The 24,048-nt window shown below is 39.4% G+C and overlaps 1 protein-coding gene across 3 annotated transcripts in view; it reads right to left on the reverse strand.

Annotated features, from left to right (window-relative positions):
- FARS2 (phenylalanyl-tRNA synthetase 2, mitochondrial) overlaps positions 1–24,048 on the reverse strand; it is a 362,538-nt gene that overhangs the window by 282,444 nt on the left and 56,046 nt on the right. For all 3 annotated transcript variants that reach the window (XM_080925148.1, XM_080925149.1, XM_080925147.1), the window contains exon 2: positions 22,894–23,526. In XM_080925148.1, coding sequence (XP_080781274.1) covers positions 22,894–23,505 — 612 coding nt within the window. In that variant the 5' untranslated portion in view covers positions 23,506–23,526. The remainder of the gene's footprint in view (positions 1–22,893; positions 23,527–24,048) is intronic.

The following is a 24,048-nucleotide window of genomic DNA, read 5'->3' on the forward strand; positions in this document are numbered from 1 at the left end:
ACATTAATTAACATAATCAAGAAAATGCCTAACAGACTTATTCAGAGGTCAACTGTACTCAGAAAAATCTCTCTCTGAGACTCTCTTCCCAGGTGGTTCTATACCAATTGAAACTGTTGACTTAAACCAGCCATCATATTAGTGCAATGCTTCTGGCATTGAGAATTCAAACTAATAAATAGAAAGTTTTATACAAAAGAAATATGTGAATAAATTGTGGTTAGTCTACAGAGATGAAAGAATACTATGCAAGCGTAAAAGAGACGGCAGAAGACCTTCCTGAACTTTTTAAAAAAAATTCGAATATGCAAAAAATGAATAAATAAATTTTTTAAAGCTAAGTACAAAGGAGCAAGTGTTGCCTTTTCTGTAAGGTGAACCAAGGACAGGAAGACATGCAGTCTCCATTATCCACAAGAGTAACAGGAGGAAAAAGGAGATGCGGAAGAACAGCCTGGCCCCAGAGGTGGACACAAAGGATAAGCAGGTGAATAGGGATGAAGTATGAAGATGGCCAGGACACAGACAGTGATGACTCTCTAAGGAAAACTTCTGTACCGTTCCGGATCCCAGAACCAAGTTAATATTTAATCCACTCAACACATGAAAAAGAAAACCTACATAGAAGTGTGAAGAACTCCTAATGTGTTCTCATCTGAATGGAGAGATTGCGACAGTAACTTTGCAAAACAGTATATTAAATTACTTTATAAGGTTAACACAGTAATTATAGGGATAAACATCACACACAAATCAGTCACTTTTTCAAGAAGAATATATGGTAAGAATTCTGAAACCACTTTAAGTTCCTTCTATGGTTTGTTGTGTATTAAATGCATTATGGGTAAGAAGAACAAGATCTTATGTCATTGGCAATAGCAATGGAGATAGCCAGAAAGAGGCATTAGTTGCCATCCTGAGATTAAAGGTATGTACAAAATTCAACACATGTTCAGATACATGCCAATAGAGAAACAGATATAGATAGATAGATAGATAGATAGATAGATAGATAGATAGATAGATAGATAGATAGATTTCCCGAATGTGTCTGAAAAGGCCTAGACAAAATGCCATTGCTTGTAACAATAAGCATACACAGCTTTGGGTTTCTAAATACCATTCTCACATAAATGAGGAATTCCTTAGAGAAATAACGAATTCTAAAAGATGAATCAAAGATACTATACGTGGCACAAATGAACAGTAGGCCAGGTCACAGGGGACTACCACAGGGGCCCCACAGCCAAATCTGGACCCAATAAATAATACCCAAATAAGTAGAGTATATATTACACAACAGATATAGAAAGAAATATCCAGGAAGTCAGATGATAGCAAATACTGAATAAATACACATGAAAAATAAAATTCTAATGAATGGATTCTGAAGAAAAAAGTTTGTCAAAAGCAAAGTAATCGAGAATATGACCGGTGGGTTCTAAAGATGTGGGGGAAATATAGGAAACAGGATATTCACAGATATAAAGTAGGCTCCACAGAAAACTTCCTAATTATGTCAGATGAGATACATGCTATCTTTACCAAGTAAATAACCCTGGAATGAACACATTGGTTGTATAAAGATCACTAAATCACTACTACTACTATTATTATTAATTGGAGGTGAGAAATTGTGGGGCAAGTGAAACTGTGACACCAGACAAAATCTTGTTAAGGATGAGTGGATTCAGAAACCCGGCTGCAGCCATACTTGAGGACTGTAGGAGTTCATCTACTCCCAACCAGGATCCTGCCCTGGAACATGTGACCATGAAACCCCAAGGAGAGGATCATGACAATCCCTCACATAGGGGCAGGGCCCGAAGCCCCTCCACATGCAGATGAACCATTCCTAACATCTCTGACCAAGCTAATATAAAGTATCTGCTCTTATATCCCAACCCACCCCAAAATGTATATAAAACCCTGTCCACAAGGAATAAAGCACAAGTTATGCCATCAAAGACCTTCTAAGAGAATCTGTCATATACAGTTGTAACACTTTGGGTAAGAGAAATTATCTCAGGAAGCTTTCATAGCTGGAAGCAGTCCAAGCCTACTGCTGCAGTAAGACCACAACCTTGGCTCCTAACCCATGTTCCTGGGGCCTTGCAAGACCTATCACCCTCCCCTTCAGAGAGTGCAACTCTCCCACTATTCCAGCCAGATCAGAGTCCAGCAGATCTCTGCAGACAGTGTCTGGTACACAGATCAGCAGGCGATAGCCTGGTCAGTAAACTACCAATAGGAGGCCCCAAAACAACATTTAAAAAAAAAGCCAAATATGATGATACCCACTTATAATCCCAGATCTAGGAAAGGGGAGATGAGCAGATCCTTGGAACTCTGGCTAGCGAGCCTGATGAGTCCTCGTGCATTAATGGATCCTGACTTAAAATAGGATAAACAGGTCCTGGAGAACACCAAAAGGCTGACTAAAGTCTCTGCAGGCATGTGTACACACATGTAAGCACAGACATGATTTAACAACAACCAGGTAAGCTCACCTTTTGAGTAGATGAAGTATCTGTGAACTTGCACCAATGTGGACAGTTTGGGAACCATTCAAGGACTGCTTCCTACATAGACAGAATACACTGGTACTCTATACTAGCCACTGGAAACCATGTGAACTTCTGAAGCAATGTATGATATAAAAGGACAGTGTTCTACAGCATCCTGAAGCGAGTATCCAGGAGTAAGAAACATAAAGCTCCCTAGAGCATGCTGGACCATTTTGGAACACATTTTATGGCCTCTATGTTTGACTACAGTGATCTTAGCCCTTTCATCCTAAACTGAGAAAGAAGTGACAGAAAGGAAAACAAGAAATTGAGGCAAGAAACATTTCAAAGTTGAATAAATCATACAGAGTTCGAAAGGAATTAGGAAAACTTTTCAAACATGACAACTGTTCAGAAGATTTGCCCAGAGGTAGTGGCAGGTCTGTGACATTCTGTACAGTATATAAAACTAAAAGTTAATTTATCGAAGAAAATAGTCAGTCAACCCCTACAGAAAGTGTGTGAGTGGACACATACGCAGAAGTCAGAGGCCTTCTTGGACATTCAGCAAGGGTATCTACAGTACACACTTAATGCATTCCACATCATTCTAAAGATGCTGACAAAAAAACGACCTATTTTTCTGCCAGAAGATGGTTTTCACAGGCTCTCAGAGAAAACAGGCACTGGTGAACTCTTTATAAATCGCCTATACAATGTCAGGCATACTGATAATCTAGCACTCAGGAGACTGGAACTAGTGAGAATGAGGTAGCCTGGACTACATAGGGAGACTCTCTTTCAAACAAAGAAACAATATTTTGGGATGAGGAGACAAACATTAGCTAGGGTAGTGCTAGACTAAGAAACTGGGATGTAAACAGAAGTAAGACTATGTTTGGGAAACAAAATGTGAATCAAGTGCCATGTTTGTAAACTGTATGAAATTTCTGCCTTGTAATGTTAAAACAGATGTAATAAAAAAAAATCTTCACTAAACCCATATTTGATAGAGGATAATTAACAAAAATATATAAAGAACCCAAAAAGCTAACCACCAAAATACCAAACAACCCAGTCAAACAATGGGGTATAGAACTAAACTGAGAATTCACAACAGAGGAATCTGGAATGGCTGAGAAGCACCTAAAGAAATGCTCAAAGTTCCTAGTGGTCAGAGAAATGCACACCAAAACGACCCTGAGATCCCACCTTACACCAATCAGAATGGCTACGATCAAAACCTCAGGTGAGAACACATGTCGGCGAGGATGTGGAGAAACAGGACCACTCTTCCACTGTTGGTGGAAATGCGAACTGCTACAACCACTCTGGAAATCAGTCTGGAGGTTCCTCAGAAAACTGGACATAGGTCTACCTAAATAAAGACCCAGCAATACAACTCTTGGGAGTATACCCAAAAGATGCCCCACCGTGCCACAGGGGCATATGTTCCACTATGTTCATAGTAGCCTTGTTTCTGATAGTCAGAAGCTAGAAACAACCCAGATGTCCCACTACAGAAGAATGGATACAAAAAATATGGTTCATTTACACAATGGAGTACTTCTCAGCCATTAAGAACAAGGACATCCTGGGTTTTGCAGGCAAATGGATAGAACTAGAAAATATCATCCAAGTGAGATAACTCAGATCTAAAAGTACATGGTGATATGTACTCACTAATATATGGATATTAGCCAAAAAAGGGGGGGGGGTTAAAAAATACCCAAGATACAGTCCACAAAATTCAAAAAAGGTCAACAAGCTTAGAGCCCAAATGAGGATGCCTCGGCACCACTTGTGCCAGAGAAGAAAGCAACCACAAGGTGGAAGGAAGAAAGGGACACAGGAGTGAAAGGAGATGGTTGGGAAGAGGGGAACATGATCTGGTATTAGGTTGGGGAAAAGATTTAAAGAATGGAAACAGGCAATTTCTGGAGGTAGGAGGTGTGGGGATCCTCCAATGTACCAGAGACCTGGGAGGTAAGAGACCCTCAGGACTCAAAGGAGAGAGATCCTAGATGAAATGAGCCCACCTCCAGCAGAAAGACAGGGCATCAAGTGAGGGTGGGGTTGTTATCCCCCAGTTAAAACTCTGACTCATAACTGTTCCTTTCTGAAAAAAAAAAAAAACTGCAGAGATGGAAATGGAGAAGAACCTGAGGAAAAGAAGGTTCAGGGATAGGCCCAAAGGGGGATCCAGTTCAAGGGGAGGTCCTAAGGCCTGACACCATTACTGAGACTATGGAGTGCTTACCAAAAGGGACCTATCATGACTGCCCTCCAAAAGACCCAACAAGCAGCTGAAAGAGTCAGATGCAGATATTTGCACCCAACCAGTGGACAGAAGCTGATGACCCCTGCGGTTGAATTAGGAAAAAGCTGAGAAGAGTGACCCTGTAAGAGGACCATCAGTCTTAATATACCTGGACCCGCGGTCTCTCACACTGGATCAGGCATATTACAACCAGGCAGCATACACCAGCTGATATGAGGCCCCCAACACATACAGCAAAGGACTCTCGGGTCTGGGATCAGTCAGAGAAGATACACCTAACCCAAGAGACTGGAGGCCCCAGGGGGTTTAGAGGTCAGGCAGGGTGGATGAGGTGGGGACATCCTCATGGAGACAGGGGGGCGGGAAAGAAGTATGGGAGTGGAACAGTAGGAGGATGGACCAGAAGGAGTATAAAATCATGAGTATAAAAATAAAATATAAAAAACATTTAAACCACATCTGAAAATTACAAGCCTTTGGTAGAACTGTCAGCCACTATGCCAGCAATTTGGTTACATGGAAGTTCCTATGGTAATCCCTGTAATGGAGCAAGAAGGATACAGGACTACGGGAAAAGCATAAAGCATTCTCGGTCTGCACAGTATCAAATGTGAGGGAACGTGGCATGAGAAAGAAACAGAACATCATGAACAGTGTGACTGGGAGCTATGGCTGGGACCTGGAGCCAAGTGAAACAGGTAAGGTAAGAAGTTGAATGCATAAAAGGACGGAGAGTAAAACTGTGAACCTGGGTTATGCCAATCAGTACTGTTATGGAGGAGGGGGCAGTAAAAGGAGAAAAGGCAAAAATGACTTCAAAAATGGCATCAGTCTTCGAGTGGAATTCTCGTGAGCAGCATCTTTTTTTTTTTTTTTTTTTAAACGACTTTATTTTACAAAACAAAGATAAATGTAAAGATTTTAAACATTTTTTGCTTAAAATTATAATTTTTGTCAGTACTGTTTTTTCAGACATTAAAATAATTTTTACATAAAACCATGTGAATATATTTTTTAGTCAGTACTTGATTTTTTTCAAGGGCTTGACAGTATGCATTGAAAACCTAATAGTTACAATAAGCGTAAAGTACATGCAAAACAAAATGCAACATGGAAATAGTCAAAGTCTTCTTGTTTTGTAAATATATATATATATTTTTGTTTTCTTTATTTCTTGGACTTCATACAGTCTGTGAGTTGTTTCTGGGGGAGTGCAAGCCTCAGGGGTTAGCATCCCACTATCAGTGACTGCATATTATGTCTGTTCTTTTGTGACTGGGTTATCTCACTCAGGATGATATCCTCTAGATGCAGCCATTTTCTTAAGAATTTGGTTAAGTCATTGTTTCTGGTGGCTGAGTAGTATTCCATTGTGTATATGTACCACAATTTTTGTATCCATTCATCTTCTGAAGGACATCTGGGTTCCTTCCAGCTTCTGGCTATTATAAATAGAGCCACTATGAACATTGTTGTGCATATATCTTTGTTGTGTATTAAAGTGTCTCTGGGTCGAGAGCAGCATCTTAGTCGACATCATGGTATAATCCTGCAGGTCATCCTGTTTAAAAGTCTAAGTTACTCACATGACTATTAGGAAGTCTAATAGAAGAGAATCAAGGACCAGCAGAGTGAAAGACTCATAGTTAAATTAGGCAAGACAAGGAGTTACCTTCTCAGGAATAGGAGAGGTCTTAGGCAATAGCAGAAAACCAGGAGCTCCTTTGTGACAGACAATAACTGGGGTATTTAGAATAAAAACCCAAGAGGAGCATGAAACACAAGACAATGGCTGAGTATTTCCCTATGAGCACAGTCCTTCCTACCCTCCTTCTTACCTTTTGCAATAACCTAGGACAAGGAATTAGTTGTCAGAGAACTGAGTTCTACACAGAGGAACTGTTGGGAGCAGCTGTCCAGCAACAAGTGAAAAGGGGGCTTAGAGAGAACAGACAGATCTATTAGAGAATGCCCAGCAGGAGTCTGATGGAGATCACAGGATGCAATACCTCCCATCTTATAAATTCCCCAATACTCATCCAGGACAGTGTTCAATTAACACGACCGGAGCTCCCTAATTCTGTGCTCTGCTGAGAGAGAAATAAGTAGAACGTGGACAACAAGAGAACATACACACAATACCAGCCATATGAAGATATTTTCAATCCAAATCCTGTAGCTTAAGCATTGTAGGCCAGCATGAGACCAGTGCCATCTAGAGGCAAAGGATGGAGAGTTGCTTCTTCACTGTCCAGATTACAAAATTAGTCATCGAAAAGTATTCTCCCTATTTATTTTCATTTTCAAAAGGTTACTATCTCGCAAATTGTATTTATGATGCCTTTTAAATTAAAGTGAGATATTACTGACACCAGGGTCACATTAACTTAGTAAAATGCCAGTTGATTTTTTTCCTACATTTTTATCCTCAATGTTTCAGAAGATAATACCAAGGAAACAGAAAGACAGACAAAATAAACCACTGACTTAGCCCTGCATTTGGAAGCCGCCAGCTCTTGCACAGACATCAAGAAATCCAAGAAGCTAAATCAAGAAGGCTTGGAAATAACGAAACAATAGCAAATCCTGGTAGTGATGCAGAAAAAAAGAGTTCAGGATTTGCACCATGGCACACAGCTGTTATCGTAGCCAAGGAAAGCTGAAGCAGAAGATTCAGCTGAGCCAAACAGGTGGTCACTTACTTGAGGACAACAGTGACAGTATCTTAAATGAAAAACAAAACAAAACAAACAAACAAAACCAAAAGCCTCTAAGGTTGACTACTATAGCTTAGCTGGTATCTTAAGTGTTCCTGAAAATGATACTTGTCAGTGAAGGGCAGGTACCCTGCCTGTAGCCACTTCTGAAAAGTAGCAAAGGGGGAGTTAAGCTGTGTTCTTAGAGGTTGTGAGAGTTCAGCCTGTCCATCTCTCTGTGCTTCCCAGCAACCATGAAGTGAGCATCCTCTGCACTATGAGCTTCCACAATGACGTACTGTCATCATAGTCCAGATTCATCAGGGCCAGGGACTCCAGACACAAAGAAGTCTTTCTTCAAACACTGATAGACTTTAGAAATTCGTTATGATAATCAAAAGCTACTGTTGGGGATCTTATCATCTCACTACCTTGTTAATTACTTGATTAATTTAGAACTATACCACACTGAGTTAAGAAGCACATTTCAGAGTTCTATCTAATTAACAAACTGTACACTTGAACACGTTTCACTCCTTAGAATATCTATTCCCAGTCCTCAATCTTCACTTAAAAAACAAAACAAAACAAAACAAACAAAACAGAAAAAAAAAAAAAAACTGGTCTTTCCCTCTTCCTTAAGAACAGAAGCCATCCATTGGCTCCCAGTGTCTAGTCCTATGTCCCCTTCCACGACCTGTCCAGTCTGCAATGCAGCTGGGCTGCAGTCCTTAGCTTGTATGTGACTTTACAGAAGGCACCCTTCTTTAAAGCACCCCCTCCTCTGCCTCCAAGATACACTTAGCCCATCACTGTGTCCTTAAAGCTCTCTCTTGGGGCTCATGGCTCTACTCATGTGCCTGTTATCTGTCTTCTGGCACTTCTATCTCAACAAACACATTTAATTCTTCCCCTAAACGAATGACCCAAACAAACCTGGAGTTAGGCCCAACCAGGCGGCCCAGTCACCTGTTTACAGTGAAGGGGCTCAGTCCTTTGCCACCTTCACACAGCTTCCCTTTCCTATGGCTGTCAGTGTGCGTTTGGAATCCATAAGCCTCATTCTCAGCTTCCTATACTCCTCCGCCTTCAGATGCATACCATTCGCTAGATAAATGGATTCTCCTATTAACTCTAGCTTTCAACTATAAGGCAACACCTTTGAGTTTCAATGCCACAAGTTCTTAGAAACTTTGTTCAAAAAGCATTACCCCCCAAAGCTGCTGGGACCCAAGAATGCACCTGTGTACAGGGTATTTCCATGGACAAATTCTCCTAGTAACCGTAGCCCAGGCTCAATTCTCTTTCCTGTTCCCATCAGAGAACATAATTCTCTTATAACCCTTAACTCTGAAAATGAACCAAGAAAACCATGCCAGGGCTCCTCTTTTCCCTCACGGCCCTACGGAATGAATCCAGTCTGTTCTATCTCCTACAAATGCCTTCGTACCTACCACCTTGCCGTCTCCTAAGGAGTTCAATCAGTCACTTGCAATGCAACCATTTTCTAATATGTCTTTTCAGCGTCAATCTATATGATGGTGCTGTACTAAGCTTACTACTCAAAAGTATCAAATTGATTGAATCATTCTTATTCTTCAAGATTCTTGAAGAGCTCTACATTTTGTTTTCTAACCAGAAATTCAGATGTCTGGAAAGTTATATGGAAAGCTCTTCATGAAGTTGCTCATTTCTTCCTCTTTACCTTCATTACTTACCAACTCTCCATGTGCCAGGCACATGTAATATATGCTCTAAGGTGTGTCACAATTGTCATTATTTTAATGTGTCAAATATCTTCCTCTTATTACCTGAAATACAAGACTATTCTTTGCTGCAACCATAATATTTTATTTAATATTCTTCAAAATACCTTTATTTCTTCCTCTACCAGAAGTGATTTCTCATTTCTATGTGCTGATCATCTTTGTCACCATGCTAATTGCATCGTATACAGCCTATAGCTGTTTATCATTCACAAGGCTATGATCAAGGAGTAGTGCTTAGTCAAGATCTTAATTTATGTCCACTGCTCTTAGGATTAGGTTCTAAGAATATATGCCAGCTACATGCACACCAAAAAGATATAATATATATATATATATGTATGTATATTTGGATAAATGGGTGACCTCTAAGGAACCAGGACAGGACTGTGATATAAAGAATGAAAGATATAGCCTTTAATTTCAGTAAGTACTACATCATCTATTAATCCTTGGCTAAGAAGAAAATATGTATCACCTCAAAACAGAGTCACATGCACATGAATGCACATAACGTTCCACAGGAGCTCCTCGACTTTCACAACCCATGAATGTGGCAAGGAAATTCAATTACATTATTCAAATTCAACTAAAGCATTTCAGCAAATATTAAGTATTCAAATCACTTTGGAGAAAGGATTGGGTTATATTAAAGAGATAGAAGACTCATCTAAGTGGATTTGAGCTGCTAATTTCCACTGTTTTTAATTTCTTTAAACAACTGGGATCATCTGCTTCTCATTGGGGAGGACTTGTGTTTGAAAGGGCCAGTTAAACACCACTCTGTCCTTGGGTCTCTGTGGGAAGTCCATTCTTGCTTCAGTTAATTGATATCGAACCAGCTTTGTCTTTCCTTGGATTTTCTGTAATGCACCACATGCCAATTAATCAAATTACAGAGATCAGCACAGGGGAGGGAATTCACGGAAACTGTGTATTGCAAAAAGAGAGACTTCCTTCTTTTCCTGCTGCTATCTTATTTCCATGCTCTGTAATGAGGCTGCCAGTGGAGTAAAGGGAAGATATCTGAAACAGGCCAAATATTAAGATACCACAGCTGAGAAACAGTAACCGCCGAACGGCTGAAGCAAACATTGTGTGCTTGAAAGGTACTATTCCAGATGATGTACCCCCCTTCCACTGGACACACTTCTAGATTCAGTCTAAGCTTCAAGAATAATTATCCTTCACTGAAAATGGCACTCATTTCCAAACCCAGATGATCTGCCCAAATCTCCCACCATGCACAATATAAAACTCAACTTGAATAGTCAGATACCTGGCTAAGTAGCCCAAACATATATTCCTGACATGTCAGCATCAACAAAAGTTCTCAGGGAAGTAGGGTCACCAAGCATTGCACCATGGTGTTTTCTTGGCTTGTGCTGAAGCTATCCTCCATGACTGGTCAGTGCAACACCCCCGGAAGTTCCTGAACCCCAAGATTCATCAGGAATAAAAAAAAAAGATACAAATAGCTAAGACTATCTCACTTACAATAACAAAAACATCAGAAATAGGAAAGTCCAGATATCTGAGGAACGTTGACAATATTCAGGCAGTGTGTGTGATCACACAGAAAAAGCAAACACTCATTTTTGAGGTGAGAGCAAGGATAAGGGTAGCACTGTCTCCACCTCTGAATATTATCCTCATCTGCAGGAAATTGAAATTTAGAGTAATTAATCAAATGAACAAAGCTCATCAGAGAGTGAGCTGAAGAGATAGGATCTGATGTCATTTCAATCAGCTCAAAAGCGGGTACTTTTTCTAAAATAAATCACCAACAGGGTCTCAGGACAAATTTTTGCCTTGCAAGCATGAGATCAGGTCAGTTCCCAGAAGCCAAGCAAAAAGTCAGGTGTGATGACATAAACTTCTGCAGAGGTTTGCTATGAAGCCCCCTCCAGTCACACTTTATTCATTGGTATAATAGTACTTTTTACAGGCAATGCTCCCAGGACAGCCTTTGCCAAAAGAGATATTTTCATCAAATCCTTAACTGTATCCCTTCCCTGATAAATGTGTTATATGAGTTATAGTATGATTTCTTCCTTATGGCTGGACCCTTCTACCCTTGTTTCTCTGAAAAGAGAGAAATAACACTAAGAATGTCTGGCTAGAAAAGTAGACACATTGACCACCATGTTTTTAACTGTGGTAGCTATCTTTTCCAGTTCAATGTGGCAGTTTGGAGTGAAAGAGACACCGAAAATCGCAGGTACTAACTGCCTCTCTCTTCAGGATTCTAGTCAGAAGAAGGGTCACAAAGTAGACAGCATGGCACCCTCTAGAAACCGACTAATCTGAGGGCACACCAGGGATGAACAAGGAGTTTGCAACAGTGAGCACCATGAGTTTATATACGAAAGGCTGCATGAGTCTCAGGCTAAGGTCTATCTTGCTGCAATCAAAACTGCATTATCTGAAAAAGCCCTATGCTATGGAAAAAGACTGGTCAAATCAAATATGCCTCCAAATCCCCCTGTATCTTCCAATAAAGGGGTTATTATCCAAATCTCATGAGCTACCATTTCCTGTGACCAGTAATTTCACTTTCAGAGAAAAATCAAAGTACACATCTGGGTAAACAGATGAAAAATTAAAGACAAGCTGGTTCTAGTAAGTGTGCCTTTGACAAGATTCCTGCCTAAAAGATTTTTAAAGAAGAGATTAGAGAAATGTTGTCACTGTAATCTATCAAGGCGGAATTAAAATGCCCTCAATAAAACTCATCCACATGAGGCTATTAAGGAAACCCAATAACCACACAGTAGAGAATAAATAACAATCATTCACTGAAGGACAGAAAAGTGATTTGGGGCTGAATGCAGAAATAAAGAGAGTACCTTTGTCTCACAGTAAGTGCTGCAGTGGGGAACCTCAGAAAGAGAAGCCCAGTGGGGGTTGGGGTTCTAATGAACCATTGGAGCTAAGCAAGAGTTACCAAAGGAGGAAAAGAAACTGTCTGATAATGATTGGCAGTGACGTCCCGCAAGGAACCAAAGAGCTGTTTGTATAAAGGATATGCACTCCACTAGGCTTCAAATGAATGGCACTCACTCTACTTAAAAACAAGACAGCCAAACATGTAGAGCCAAGGAAAGAACGCCCTCTACACTGACCGGCATAAATGGCTAATGACCGTGATCATTTTTAAAAGGTGGTAAGTGGTACATGAACTTAACACAGACATACTGATGAACTGTCATTTTAATAACTGTGTTCGGGCTAAATTTTACATCAAAGCTCTCTTGGTATACTTTCACATGTCTCTTCTATGAAAGAATTTCTTTGTTTTTTCATCAATATTCACGAGTTATACACTTATGTTAAAATATTTATTGCTTGCTCATAAATTGTAGCTGCATCTATTAAGACCTAAATTTTATACTTTACAGAAGAATAAAAATTTCAAAAACATTCTAAGGACTAAGGTAAGCAGATCTTTATAAATAAACAACAGGTTATTTGTTAGGTCAGGCAAGTATTTAAAATACTATTTCTAACACTTCATAAAAGAAAGTATCCCAACCCTCAAGATAGTATCAAAGATCATTCATTTTATAAAGATTGCTACACTGCTACTGTGGTTTCAGTATCCTGTGAGATCAATAATACCTTGGACTAACCGGAAAGATGAGAAATAAAACAGATGCAGACATTATTGCATAAAATAATTTTTAAATACATATTAAATTGTGCACTTAATGTGATTTTTTTTTCAAACTAATTCAGTCTCATCAAAAGGCACAAAGCTTGGAAATGAAGACTGCATGTGAGCAGGTATGGAAAAAACCTGCAAACACCTGCCTCGAGGATGCAGGGGATGCAGACACACTGAGGAAATGCAGACTGGGCAGGTGTGAGTGACACAAGCTGCAGATGTCAGTCTCCTCCACAGCTCCACACTTCATCACCACAGACCGTCAGTCAGTGCAGGCGGCTGAGAAACATGGCTGCATAGAACACGTTCCAGCACACCAGGAAACAGGACAATCTGGAGCACTGCCTGATGTGTGCATTTTTAATTAGTATTGTTAACCACACTACATTGACACCAGATTTATATCACAGACTCTCCCTCCAGTGGGTCGGTCAAATATACCAAATTTGCCATTCTTAACAAAACAGTTTTAAATCTTCAAAATGATGGTAATCATTAGTTTTTTGTTGCTGTTGTTGGTTTGATTTTATTTTAATCTCGAAATGCTCCTAATATCCTAGGAATGACAAAACTATGCCCAAGGTGCAAAAGCTATAACACTTATCTATTTCATCCACACCTTCCTCCTAATTGGTTGTAACTGCCCTGACCCTTGTTTTGTGTTTAGTGTGTCCAGAAATTTTTTTCACACTTTCATGATATGGTTATTAATTTGAAATTTGTGTCTGTCTACAATAAGACAAAGAATACAAAAGCTTGTAACAGCATGAACTGCTGGGCATATTCTCGATAGCAGTAAAAGAGATATCAGCTTACTACAGCTACAACTGTTGGAACCCTTCAAGACATCGGTAGTAAAGCCTCACCACTGTGCAAGTGTGTACCCAGTTTATTTTACAAACAAGGCCCATTTTATTTATGATGTCCCCTCTTGTTGGAAATTTGAGGTTTTATCTTTTAACCAAAGAAGGTCAAACGAATCACAAAACTGATATTTTCATAGGAAATGACTAACATGCTCTGTGGAGCGGTAGAAACGATACTTGCTTCGAAAAGACAGAAAGTCTTCTGATTGCAATCAACACTGGCCGTCACCAAGATTATTAATGAACTGACCTGCTTCTGTATTTACACGTAATAAATAAGGCTAATGAAGCTGACCGTGCTCATTGATCAATCACAAGTGATGTTCACGCCTTGGTTTCTTTTTAAAGCACAGTAAAAATGAAAGAATGTAAATGTATCATGTTTAAAGAAGAGGAGCTAATATGTGTGTGTGTTTACCATTCATACTCACTTTTAGACAGAACATTAACTCTAGGAACTTTGGAACACCATAGCACCAAAGTCTGAAGACACTGGATCACTTTTTAGATTGAAAATAAGTGGGTCTTTTTTGTTTTGTTTGCTACTGTCTCATTGTGCTTTGCATCTTCTCAGCACACACATGACCCCTTACAGAATACACTGGGTAAGGATGCTCACTTTGTTAACTTCACACAAATGTACCCACACTACCCAAGCATCTGTAGCGGTTTTTTTTGTTTGTTTGTTTGTTTTTAACATGCAGCTCCATATTGCTTCTCCTGTTCACTACACTTACAGAGTTGTGTTCGTTGCTATGGATCTAGAATTCTGCATAAAACCAAAAAATAATCCAAATTTAGTTCATGGTTATTGTTCTTAGCAGAAACTGGGATTGTTCTGGTTTTCAACTAATTCTAATACTTTTATTTTAAAAAACTAGTATCTACTTCCTGGTAAATGAGACTCACTCAAGACTGTGAGATAAGAGTGGGAGCTCAGCAGGATTTACACATTCAGACATATACAACCACAGCCCTACTCCAATGTACCCATCTTACCAAAAGCAATCTACAGATTCAATGCAATCCCCATCAAAATTCCAACCCAGTTCTTCATTGAGTTGGAAAGAGCAATGTGCAATTTCATCTGGAATAACAAAAGACCTAGAATAGTGAAATCCATCCTCAACAACAAGAAAACATCTGCGGGAATCACTATCCCTGACCTCAAGCTATATTACAAGGCAATTGTGCTAAAAACTGCATGGTACTGGTACTGAAATAGGCACGTGGATCAATGGAATAAAACGGAAGATCCAGAAATGAGCCCTCACATATATGGTCACTTGATTTTTGACAAAGGAGCTATAAACATTCAATGGAAAAAGGACAGCCTCTTCAACAAATGGTGTTGGTCCAATTGGCACTCAGCATGCAGAAGAATGAAAATAGACCCTTTCTTGATGACAGCAGATGCTGGCAAGGCTGCAGAGAAATAGGAACACTTCTCCACTGTTGGTGGGGTTGCAAGCTAATACAACCACTCTGGAAATCTGTCTGGCGATACCTCAGAAAATTGGATATAGTACTACCTGAAGACCCAGCTATTCCACTTCTGGGCATATACCCCAGAGACACTTTAATACACAACAAAGATATATGCACCACAATGTTCATAGCGGCTCTATTTATAATAGCCAGAAGCTGGAAGGAACCCAGATGTCCTTCAGAAGACGAATGGATACAAAAAATTGTGGTACATATACACAATGGAATACTACTCAGCCACCAGAAACAATGACTTAACCAAATTCTTAAGAAAATGGCTGCATCTAGAGAAGATCATCCTGAGTGAGATAACCCAGTCACAAAAGAACAGACATAATATGCAGTCACTGATAGTGGGATGCTAACCCCAGAGGCTTGCACTCCCCCAGAAACAACTCCCAGACTGTATGAAGTCCAAGAAATAAAGAAAACAAAAAATATACATATATTCACAAAACAAGAAGACTTTGACTATTCCCATGTTGCGTTTTGTTTTGCATGTACTTTACGCTTATTGCAACTAGTACGTTTTCAATGCATACTGTCAAGCCCTTGAAAAAAATCAAGTACTGACTAAATATCATATTCACATGGTTTTATGTAAAATTTATTTTAATGTCTGAAAAAACAGTACTGACAAAAATGTATAATTTTAAGCAAAAAATGTTTAAAATCTTTACATTTATCTTTGTTTTGCAAAATAAAGTCGTTTAAAAAAAAAAAAGAAAATAGACCCTTTCTTATCTCCTTATACAAAGCTCAAGGGCAAGTGGATCAAAGATCTCCACATTAAACCAAGTACATTGAAATTATTAGAAGAGAAAGTAGGGAAAACCTCAGAACACATAGGCACAGAAGAAAATTTCCTGAACAGAACACCAATGGCTCATACTCTAAGCTCAAATATCGACTGCAAAGTTTCTGTAAGGCTAAGGACACTGTCAAGAAAACCAAACGGCAGCCAACAGAGTGGGAAAAGATCTTTACCAACCCCACATCTGATAGAGGCCTAATATCCAAGGTATACAAAGAACTCAAAAAGCTAGACACCAGAGAATCAAATAACCCTATTAAAAAATGGGATACAGAGCTAAACAAAAAGTTCTCAATCAAGGAATATCAAATGGCTGAGAAGCATCTAAGGAAGTGCTCGACTTCAGTAGCCATCAGGGAAGTGCAAATCAAAACAACCCTGAGATTCCACCTCACACTAACCAGAATGGCTAAGATCAAAAATTCAGATGACAGCAGATGCTGGCAAGGATTTGGAGAAAGAGGAACACTCCTCCACTGTTGGTGGGGTTGTAACCTGGTACATCCACTCTGGAAATAAGTCTGGCAATTCCTCAGAAACTTGGACATAGTACTACCTGAAGACCCACTTATTCCACTTTTGGGCATTTACCCCAGAGACGCTCCAACATACAACAAAGACACATGCACCACAATGTTCATAGCAGCCCCATTTATAATAGCCAGAAGCTGGAAAGAACCCAGATGTCCTTCAGTAGATGAATGGATACAAAAATTGTGATACATTTACACAATGGAGTACTACTCAGCTATCAGAAACAATGACTTTATGAAATTCTTAAGAAAATGGATGCATCTAGAGGATATCATCCTGAGTGAGATAACCCAGTCACAAAAGAACAGACATAATATGAAGTCACTGATAATTGGATACTAACCCCAGAAAGCTCTGAACACCCCAGAAACAACTCACAGACTATAGGAAGTTCAAGAAAAACAAAGCCAAAAAAAATGAAAAATCATTATGCTTAATCTTAGCACACCAACAAAACTTTGACTATTTCCAGTTTACATCTTGTTTTACATGTACTTTATGCTCATTGTAACTAGTAAGATTTTAATGCATACTACCAAACCCTTAAAAGAAAATCAAGTACTGACAAAAATGTATTCATATACTTGTATGCAAAAATGCTTAAAATCTGTACATTTATTTATCTTTGCTTTTTAAATAAAGTTTTTCAACTTAAAATACATACATACATACATACATACATACATACATACATACATAAAGCAAATGCAAGAATCTCAGCTGAAATGAAGAATATCTTCAATTTAGTATGTCCTTAAATGGCAACATATGGGGCCCTTTATCAAAGGTTTCAATTACACACAACTTTTTATCACAATTTAAATCAACTTTAACACTTTTTTCCTCATAGCATCTCAAAATGCAACTATTATATTCCACCCTGGGAGGAATGACCTCCAAATTTTCTTCCACAGTTTTTAAAGAATTCCATTTCACAAAGGATTAAGTCATCAAGGAGTGAATTACGCATCCAGGAGAGACCATGGAATTGTATCATCAATTAAGAGAGAATTAGTACTTCTGTGCATTTATAGCTCCATTCCTATTTGGTGAATTTATAAATGAAAGTTCAATTATTTCAAAATACTGCATTTCACTAACTTTCTGCCACTGTGAAATCATCTTTACAACCAAAAATTGTATGTGTTAACATCAAGGGAGGCAAGCCCTTTACACTTAACACTGGAACTTGGATGTTCTGACCTGTCATTCAAGTTTGCCAATACCAAGAGACACTGTAAGATTGAAATCATCATTATGATGACACTGTTTGCTTACTTCAAAAAATACAGCCATATGATATATCCATCTTTTCTCCTTTTATCATATCCATAATAGACATTAATCACTTTATCCATAACTATCTTGAGGACCTTATGTAGAATTTACATACAGGACATCAAGGTTCTAACTGGTACTGTGCATGCAATCTTCATAAGGTTACCTTTGTCATTTGGTTATTGCTTACGAGAAGAAGTGTAATGTTTCTACATTTTCTTTGTACTCAATACCCTTTCTCAATTGTCTATCTACTCCAAATAAGTCTGGATCATCCATTAAATTTTTGATGTTTATAATTTTAACATAGGGAAAGAAATTGGCTTTAGTTTCTGTTTTCCAGTGTTTCTACATTCTTTTCTCTTAGATTTCTTTTTTTATTATATTTGCTGTTATTTTATGTATGGGTAGATCTGTGAATGGGTGTGTGCAAGTAACAGATGCTGGATGAAGCTAGAACCTCCCTAGAGGTGGAGTTCCAGAGAGTTGTAAGCTGCCTGACATGGACCAAAGGAACTGAACACAGATCCTCTGAGAGAACAGTTCCCACTCTTTACCACTGAGTCACCTCTCCAGCCTTCGGGCTCTTGTTCTTTCTGTTCTCGGTGGTAGTGAGGATTGAACTAGGGCTTGAGGTCCTCTGTTTTACTCTATAAGGGAAATTTTCTACTTCACTAATGAGCAGAATCAGGGAAGCAGGTGACTAGAAATGGTGGATGATTTTGATAGAAACATGGATAATGATTCATCATTAGTCATGACGGATACTGCAAATGTCTGACAGATATCATTTGCAAAGTTCAGGAAGCTCTTTTCTATTCTTAGTTGGCTAAACTTTTTACCATGTGTCATTAATGTCATTAAATGTATTTTTAATGCTATCAGATAATTAAATGTCAAATTATTTTCTGCATCTATTGAGGTAGTCACACGCTTTGTTCTCCTCTTAGGAGTTAATATGATAGAACACAGTATATGTAAATAATAATGGAATGGGACACAATACTGAATTAAACTTGTAAATATTTCATTTATAAATAGTTACCTGTTCATTAAAACAAAAGGACTTGTACCCAAGAAGTGAAATTTCCAAAGTTTCCTTTTCATTTAGCATGAATTATAAATAGGTATAACCTCATAAAATGAGTTTGACAAATGTCAAGGTTTCTCTTCTATGAAACAAACTACATAAGTCTTTTACAATTAGGTAAGAACTTACGTGTCAAATCACATGGAAAATGAAGAAGCTATCAATTTCAGATTTGATGTCTTTCAGATTTCTATTGGGTGTCATTTATGCTCTTTTCTTTAATGTATCCTGCCTTTAAAAAAAAAATTGGTAATTACCTTTGCATGAAAGCAGAACCACATTATAGTATAAACTAAGCCAATGTTTTTGACTGCCTGGTCTCAGTGTTTGCTGTGATTTAGTTTTGTAGTAGATGAATCCCAAAAACATATAAACACAGAAAAGATGACTCTGCATGCACACAACTATAATGCACACAATTATAATTCAAAACCTATCCTCTTACACCTACCTTAAAACACCAAAGCCACTATTATGATGAACAAAATCCCAGGCTCTTTACTTTCCATACTGGTGTTTCAATATGTATTTCTAAATAAAGACTTTGTAAAAGTTTCTATTCCCATCACATTGTAAGAATAAAGAAAAGAAACCACCTTATTTTAAAGTGTTTCATTAGGAGTCAAATTTCCAGCCACCTCAAGCATTGTCTTCCTTTTCCCCTGAAAATGCTTTCCCTAGTGAAGATCTGCTCATTAGGATCAGATAAACCACTTCTGCCCCCATTCTTAAGTTCCATTTCCTAAAATTTTGCATTTCTTACAATTTGATTGAACCAATTCATTCTATTGACTGGAACTTCCTGATCAAAAACAAAGGGTAACATTTGATTTCTGATAGGTTATAAATGGACCCATGGGTCTACTGCACATAGAACCACAGACACAGAAGGCACAAATAGTACTTAAGAGTATGTGAACCCTTCTACACTCTGTCCAAAAAATGCAGTCCACTGACAAGACTCCGGAAGTCCTGACCTGCTAGAGAATGAGTTTATAGAGGGGTACAGCAGTGCCTGAAAAAGAGATCTTACTAAAGAATTGCTCAGAGAGCAAAATTTTGAGTATCAAATTTGCTAGTGCCAGTTTGACACAGCATACTAATAACACTGTTAAGATTGAGTGTCAGTGATTACTGTTGTCATAAGGAGGGATTCGGGGGCTTGGGAAGTAGCCAAGATAGAAAAGTGCTTGTCATATAGTTCTGTGGAACTGAGTCCAATCTAAGCCTAGAGCTCACCAATTAAGCTAGGCAGGCTAAACACTGAGCCCCAGGGATCTTGCCTACTCTTCCTCACCAGCACTGAGATCTCAAGTGCACACAACCATATCTAGCTTTTGTAGAAAGCTAGTGTGACTAGTCCTGGAGATTGAACTTCCAGCTGTCAGGAGAAGGCTCCTACACAGGGATATTCTTAGGAGAAGGCTGTCACCTACTTATGGCTGGATTTTTTTAATAGGTTTATTTTTATGGACTTGTTTATTTATTTTTAACTTTTTATCAATTCTTTGTGAATTTGACATCATGCACCCTAATCACATTCATCTTGTTCCTTCTTATCCACCCTCTGCCCTTGCAACCTCTCCACCAAAGGAAAATTTAATAGGAAAAAATAATATTGTGGAAGAATGTGTAGTAAGTCACTGTGTGTCAAACAGTATAGCCTTTTGTCCACATAGCTCTATTCATAAATATACACTGCAATAAGTAATTGGTCTGTTTCTAGGACACTGGCTTCTGCTACTATCAATGCTTGACCCTCACTGGGACTCTTCTCAGAAAGCCTGTCGTTCTTCTGTTTCATTGAGATCCTAAAGCTTTATATCTACATGACTGGCCCATTCTTCACCTACTGCAGCAGTTCATGGATGAGATAGATGTGGAGGTGAACCAGTTCAAAGAACAGGATCTGAGCTTGGGTAGTAGCTGAATTGTTCGGTCTACCAGCTCTTCTGTGCATACACCAGCAGGGTTAGCTCTCCAGCACTGCTCAGGCTAGCTCCTATAATGCTGCAGTCAGCAAAGGAGGGGGCAGCTGTCCGTCCCACTCTCATCCCTAGGACAGTTCACCTGCACGTTCACCATCAGAGACAGCTCTACTGTGCTGCCCAGGTGAGGAGCAGGGTCTACTTCCAACAGAATAATAGAGCTAGCAAGAGGTGAGGCAGGCTCTCCAGCTCTCATGACCTCCTAGGGCGGGCTGCCTACATCCAGTGAAGGGAGAGGGGGAAGGGCATCTCTCCCTCACTCATGCTACCACATAGCAGATAAGAGGCAAGACTAGCTCATCTCTGTCCCTGATTCTAATGCCAGCTGTACTGTGCTGCCCAGGCAAGGTGTTGGGCTGATCATCTAAATGCTGTAGCAGCTGAGGGACAGGGCCAGCTCTCCTGCCTACAGCAGGCTGCTAGAGAATAGGGGAGTAGTTTTGCTGTTCTTGTGGCTTTGTTCTTCTGCACAGACATGGCACTATCCAGAATTCTATATCCATCAACCTTCCATTCTTTTGTTTAGAACACTTTGGCATACTTCTAGCATCTTAAAATGAACACTGAATCATTAATTTGCAAACATCATGTAAATACAAACAATACAAAGAATACCTAAAAATAAAACAAACTTGTTGATTAAATTTTGATTTCTACACCTTTATTCATTTTGTCTAAATAATCCCCATGTCTCTGACATATCATTTAACATCTTTGACCATGGTCATGAATTTGTCAAACTTAACCTTTGAATCATCAGTGTTGCTTTGTATATCAAGGTTACAACAGAGGGGCAGATGAAAGTTCACAATTCACAAGGCTTCTTAGATTATCTGTTTGGGGCTTTATCCACATTTATGTTTTTTTTTCTCTTAAATTCAGCTTCCAATGTTAGTATTGATGCATGCTGAAACATTTGCTGAACAGACCTTCCTGTCCTTCAGCCCACTCTCTGCCATGCCGTGGTTTCAGGTTTTCTGAATATTCAAACTGACTGTGCATTTCTCTACCTGCTATACTTAGCCAATGCTAGTGTGTGAATATTCATACATGAGAACTGATGTGAGGCTCATAATTTGGGATTTCTTTCTTTTAATCCTGATGTCTGTTGAAATGAGATCTTTTTATGCATTATTCCTTTTTCTGTAGTATTCTTTTCTTCCTTCACTCATTCTGAAGGCATGGATTCAATCTCCAAGTTTGCTTTGACAAAGAGGAAGCTACTCAGTGTTCTTTCTGGCCTTTCTCTGAATCAGAGCTTCAGTAGACTTACCTGCTTGTTACTCCCCAGAAATGGACAGCATCAAATAGAGGTATGAAATTAAAAACTTCTAAGGAGGGCCTAAACAGCAGACTTCCACTCAAACGGGCAATATGCATCTACACCCAATAACACTAACACATAAGACCCTCCCACCTCAATGGCAGGCATGACGGGAAGAGTGCAGGGCAAGAAGGCAGCTGATGGTCCAACCCAGTGCACTGCCGGTCGCCCCAGCCCAGCTGATCACTCTCCAGCTGCAGGAGAAAGCAATACGTTCCACCAACACAAATGCAATACCCAGGTTTCCAAATACTGCCTTCACTCAGCCTGGATTAAGGCTGAATTCAAACCACTATCCATTTATAACAAGTAAACCAGTGTAAAGCAGATCAGTACAGAGAAAGGGGGACAAGAAAAGACAAGGAAAAAAGAAAAACCTTGGTTTAAAGTCTACCATTTGCGGTAGTGTGAAGCCACAGGTCATTCACACACACACTGTGGCCTGAGAGGATAATGTACATACAGACATCATAAAATACAGAACAGTCACTAAAGGAAATGAAGACCAAGTTCAATTCTCCTTGTTTAGCTGAGCATCAGTCCTTAGTTACAACAACATAAATGTCCTTCAGTGAGACATGTCTAAAGACTCACCTCATGCTTGGAGAAGAGCCGAACACCCTCCAGCTGGTGGAAAACTGGGTAGTGCTGGGAATCAATCTGGTCACGCCGATACACGTCACCTACTACGAGGAAGGCATTGAGTCCTGCATGCAGCAAGTCCCACTGATGTGCTGATGTGTGTGCTCTCAGCATGTGTACCCGATTCAAGTAATAGTTGTCCCCCTTCTTCCTGCTGGGGTGGTCAGCTGGGATCAGCAGGCTATCAAAGTTCTGCCAGGTGGTAACCACTGGGGGAAGCTGATCATAGACGGAGAACAGAGGTGTCCTGGATCGCCCGATGTATTGCTGGTAGAAGTGCTCCTTCACCCGCTCCTTAATCAGCCACAAGGGGTGGAACTTCTGGTTGTGTAGGTTCCGACCCACCTTGGAGAGGACCTTCTGGGTGAGGTTAGTGTGGTCATCCTGAGGGTAGGATTTACCAAGCAGCTCCAGCACGCTGCCTTGAGTACCTTGGACAGCAAACTGTGATGCAGCTGGCCTTGAACCACAAGCCTGATGTTGATGGCATCTGCAGACATGGCTGACTTTCCTCACCAGGTAGATGTGCTCATGCGCAGCTCTGATGAAGGCCAAACAGAACATTATAGAAGCTTCTTACAAATTCTGGAAAGAGCACACAAGAAAAGCACCAGTCAAGTTTCATCCTGTAGATGTGTGTCCTTGAGTTCTCTCAACAGGCTCATGACTTTCCTAGTGACATATATATTTCTCTGGCATCACTCCCACAACACAGGAAGACCATCTGAGAAAAATTTATTGTCAAGGCTGCTGTAATTTGAATGTTCTTTCCAGAATTCATGTGGAAATTTCACTGTCATCTAACAGTATTAAAAGGTGCAAAGCAATGGGGCTTCTGAATATAAAATACAAGACAGAGCTAATTAGAGTGGAAATGAGCTACTTGTACAAAAATAAGTACAAACCCTGTTCTCTCAATTTTTAGATAGGGCAGAAGTGGTATTTGTGGATGTAAGTCTTCTCTGTTCTTATTAGTCATGACTTTTAATATAAAACCCTTTCCATCACTCCATCAGTGACTGTTTCTCATCATAAAAGACAAATTTCCTTCAGTAGCATCCACACAATAAGCACAACATGAAACAGAATTTACTGGAAAAGGAACAC

Source organism: Micromys minutus (assembly GCF_963924665.1).
Source record: "Micromys minutus genome assembly, chromosome: 1".
Taxonomy (NCBI): Eukaryota; Metazoa; Chordata; class Mammalia; order Rodentia; family Muridae; genus Micromys; species Micromys minutus.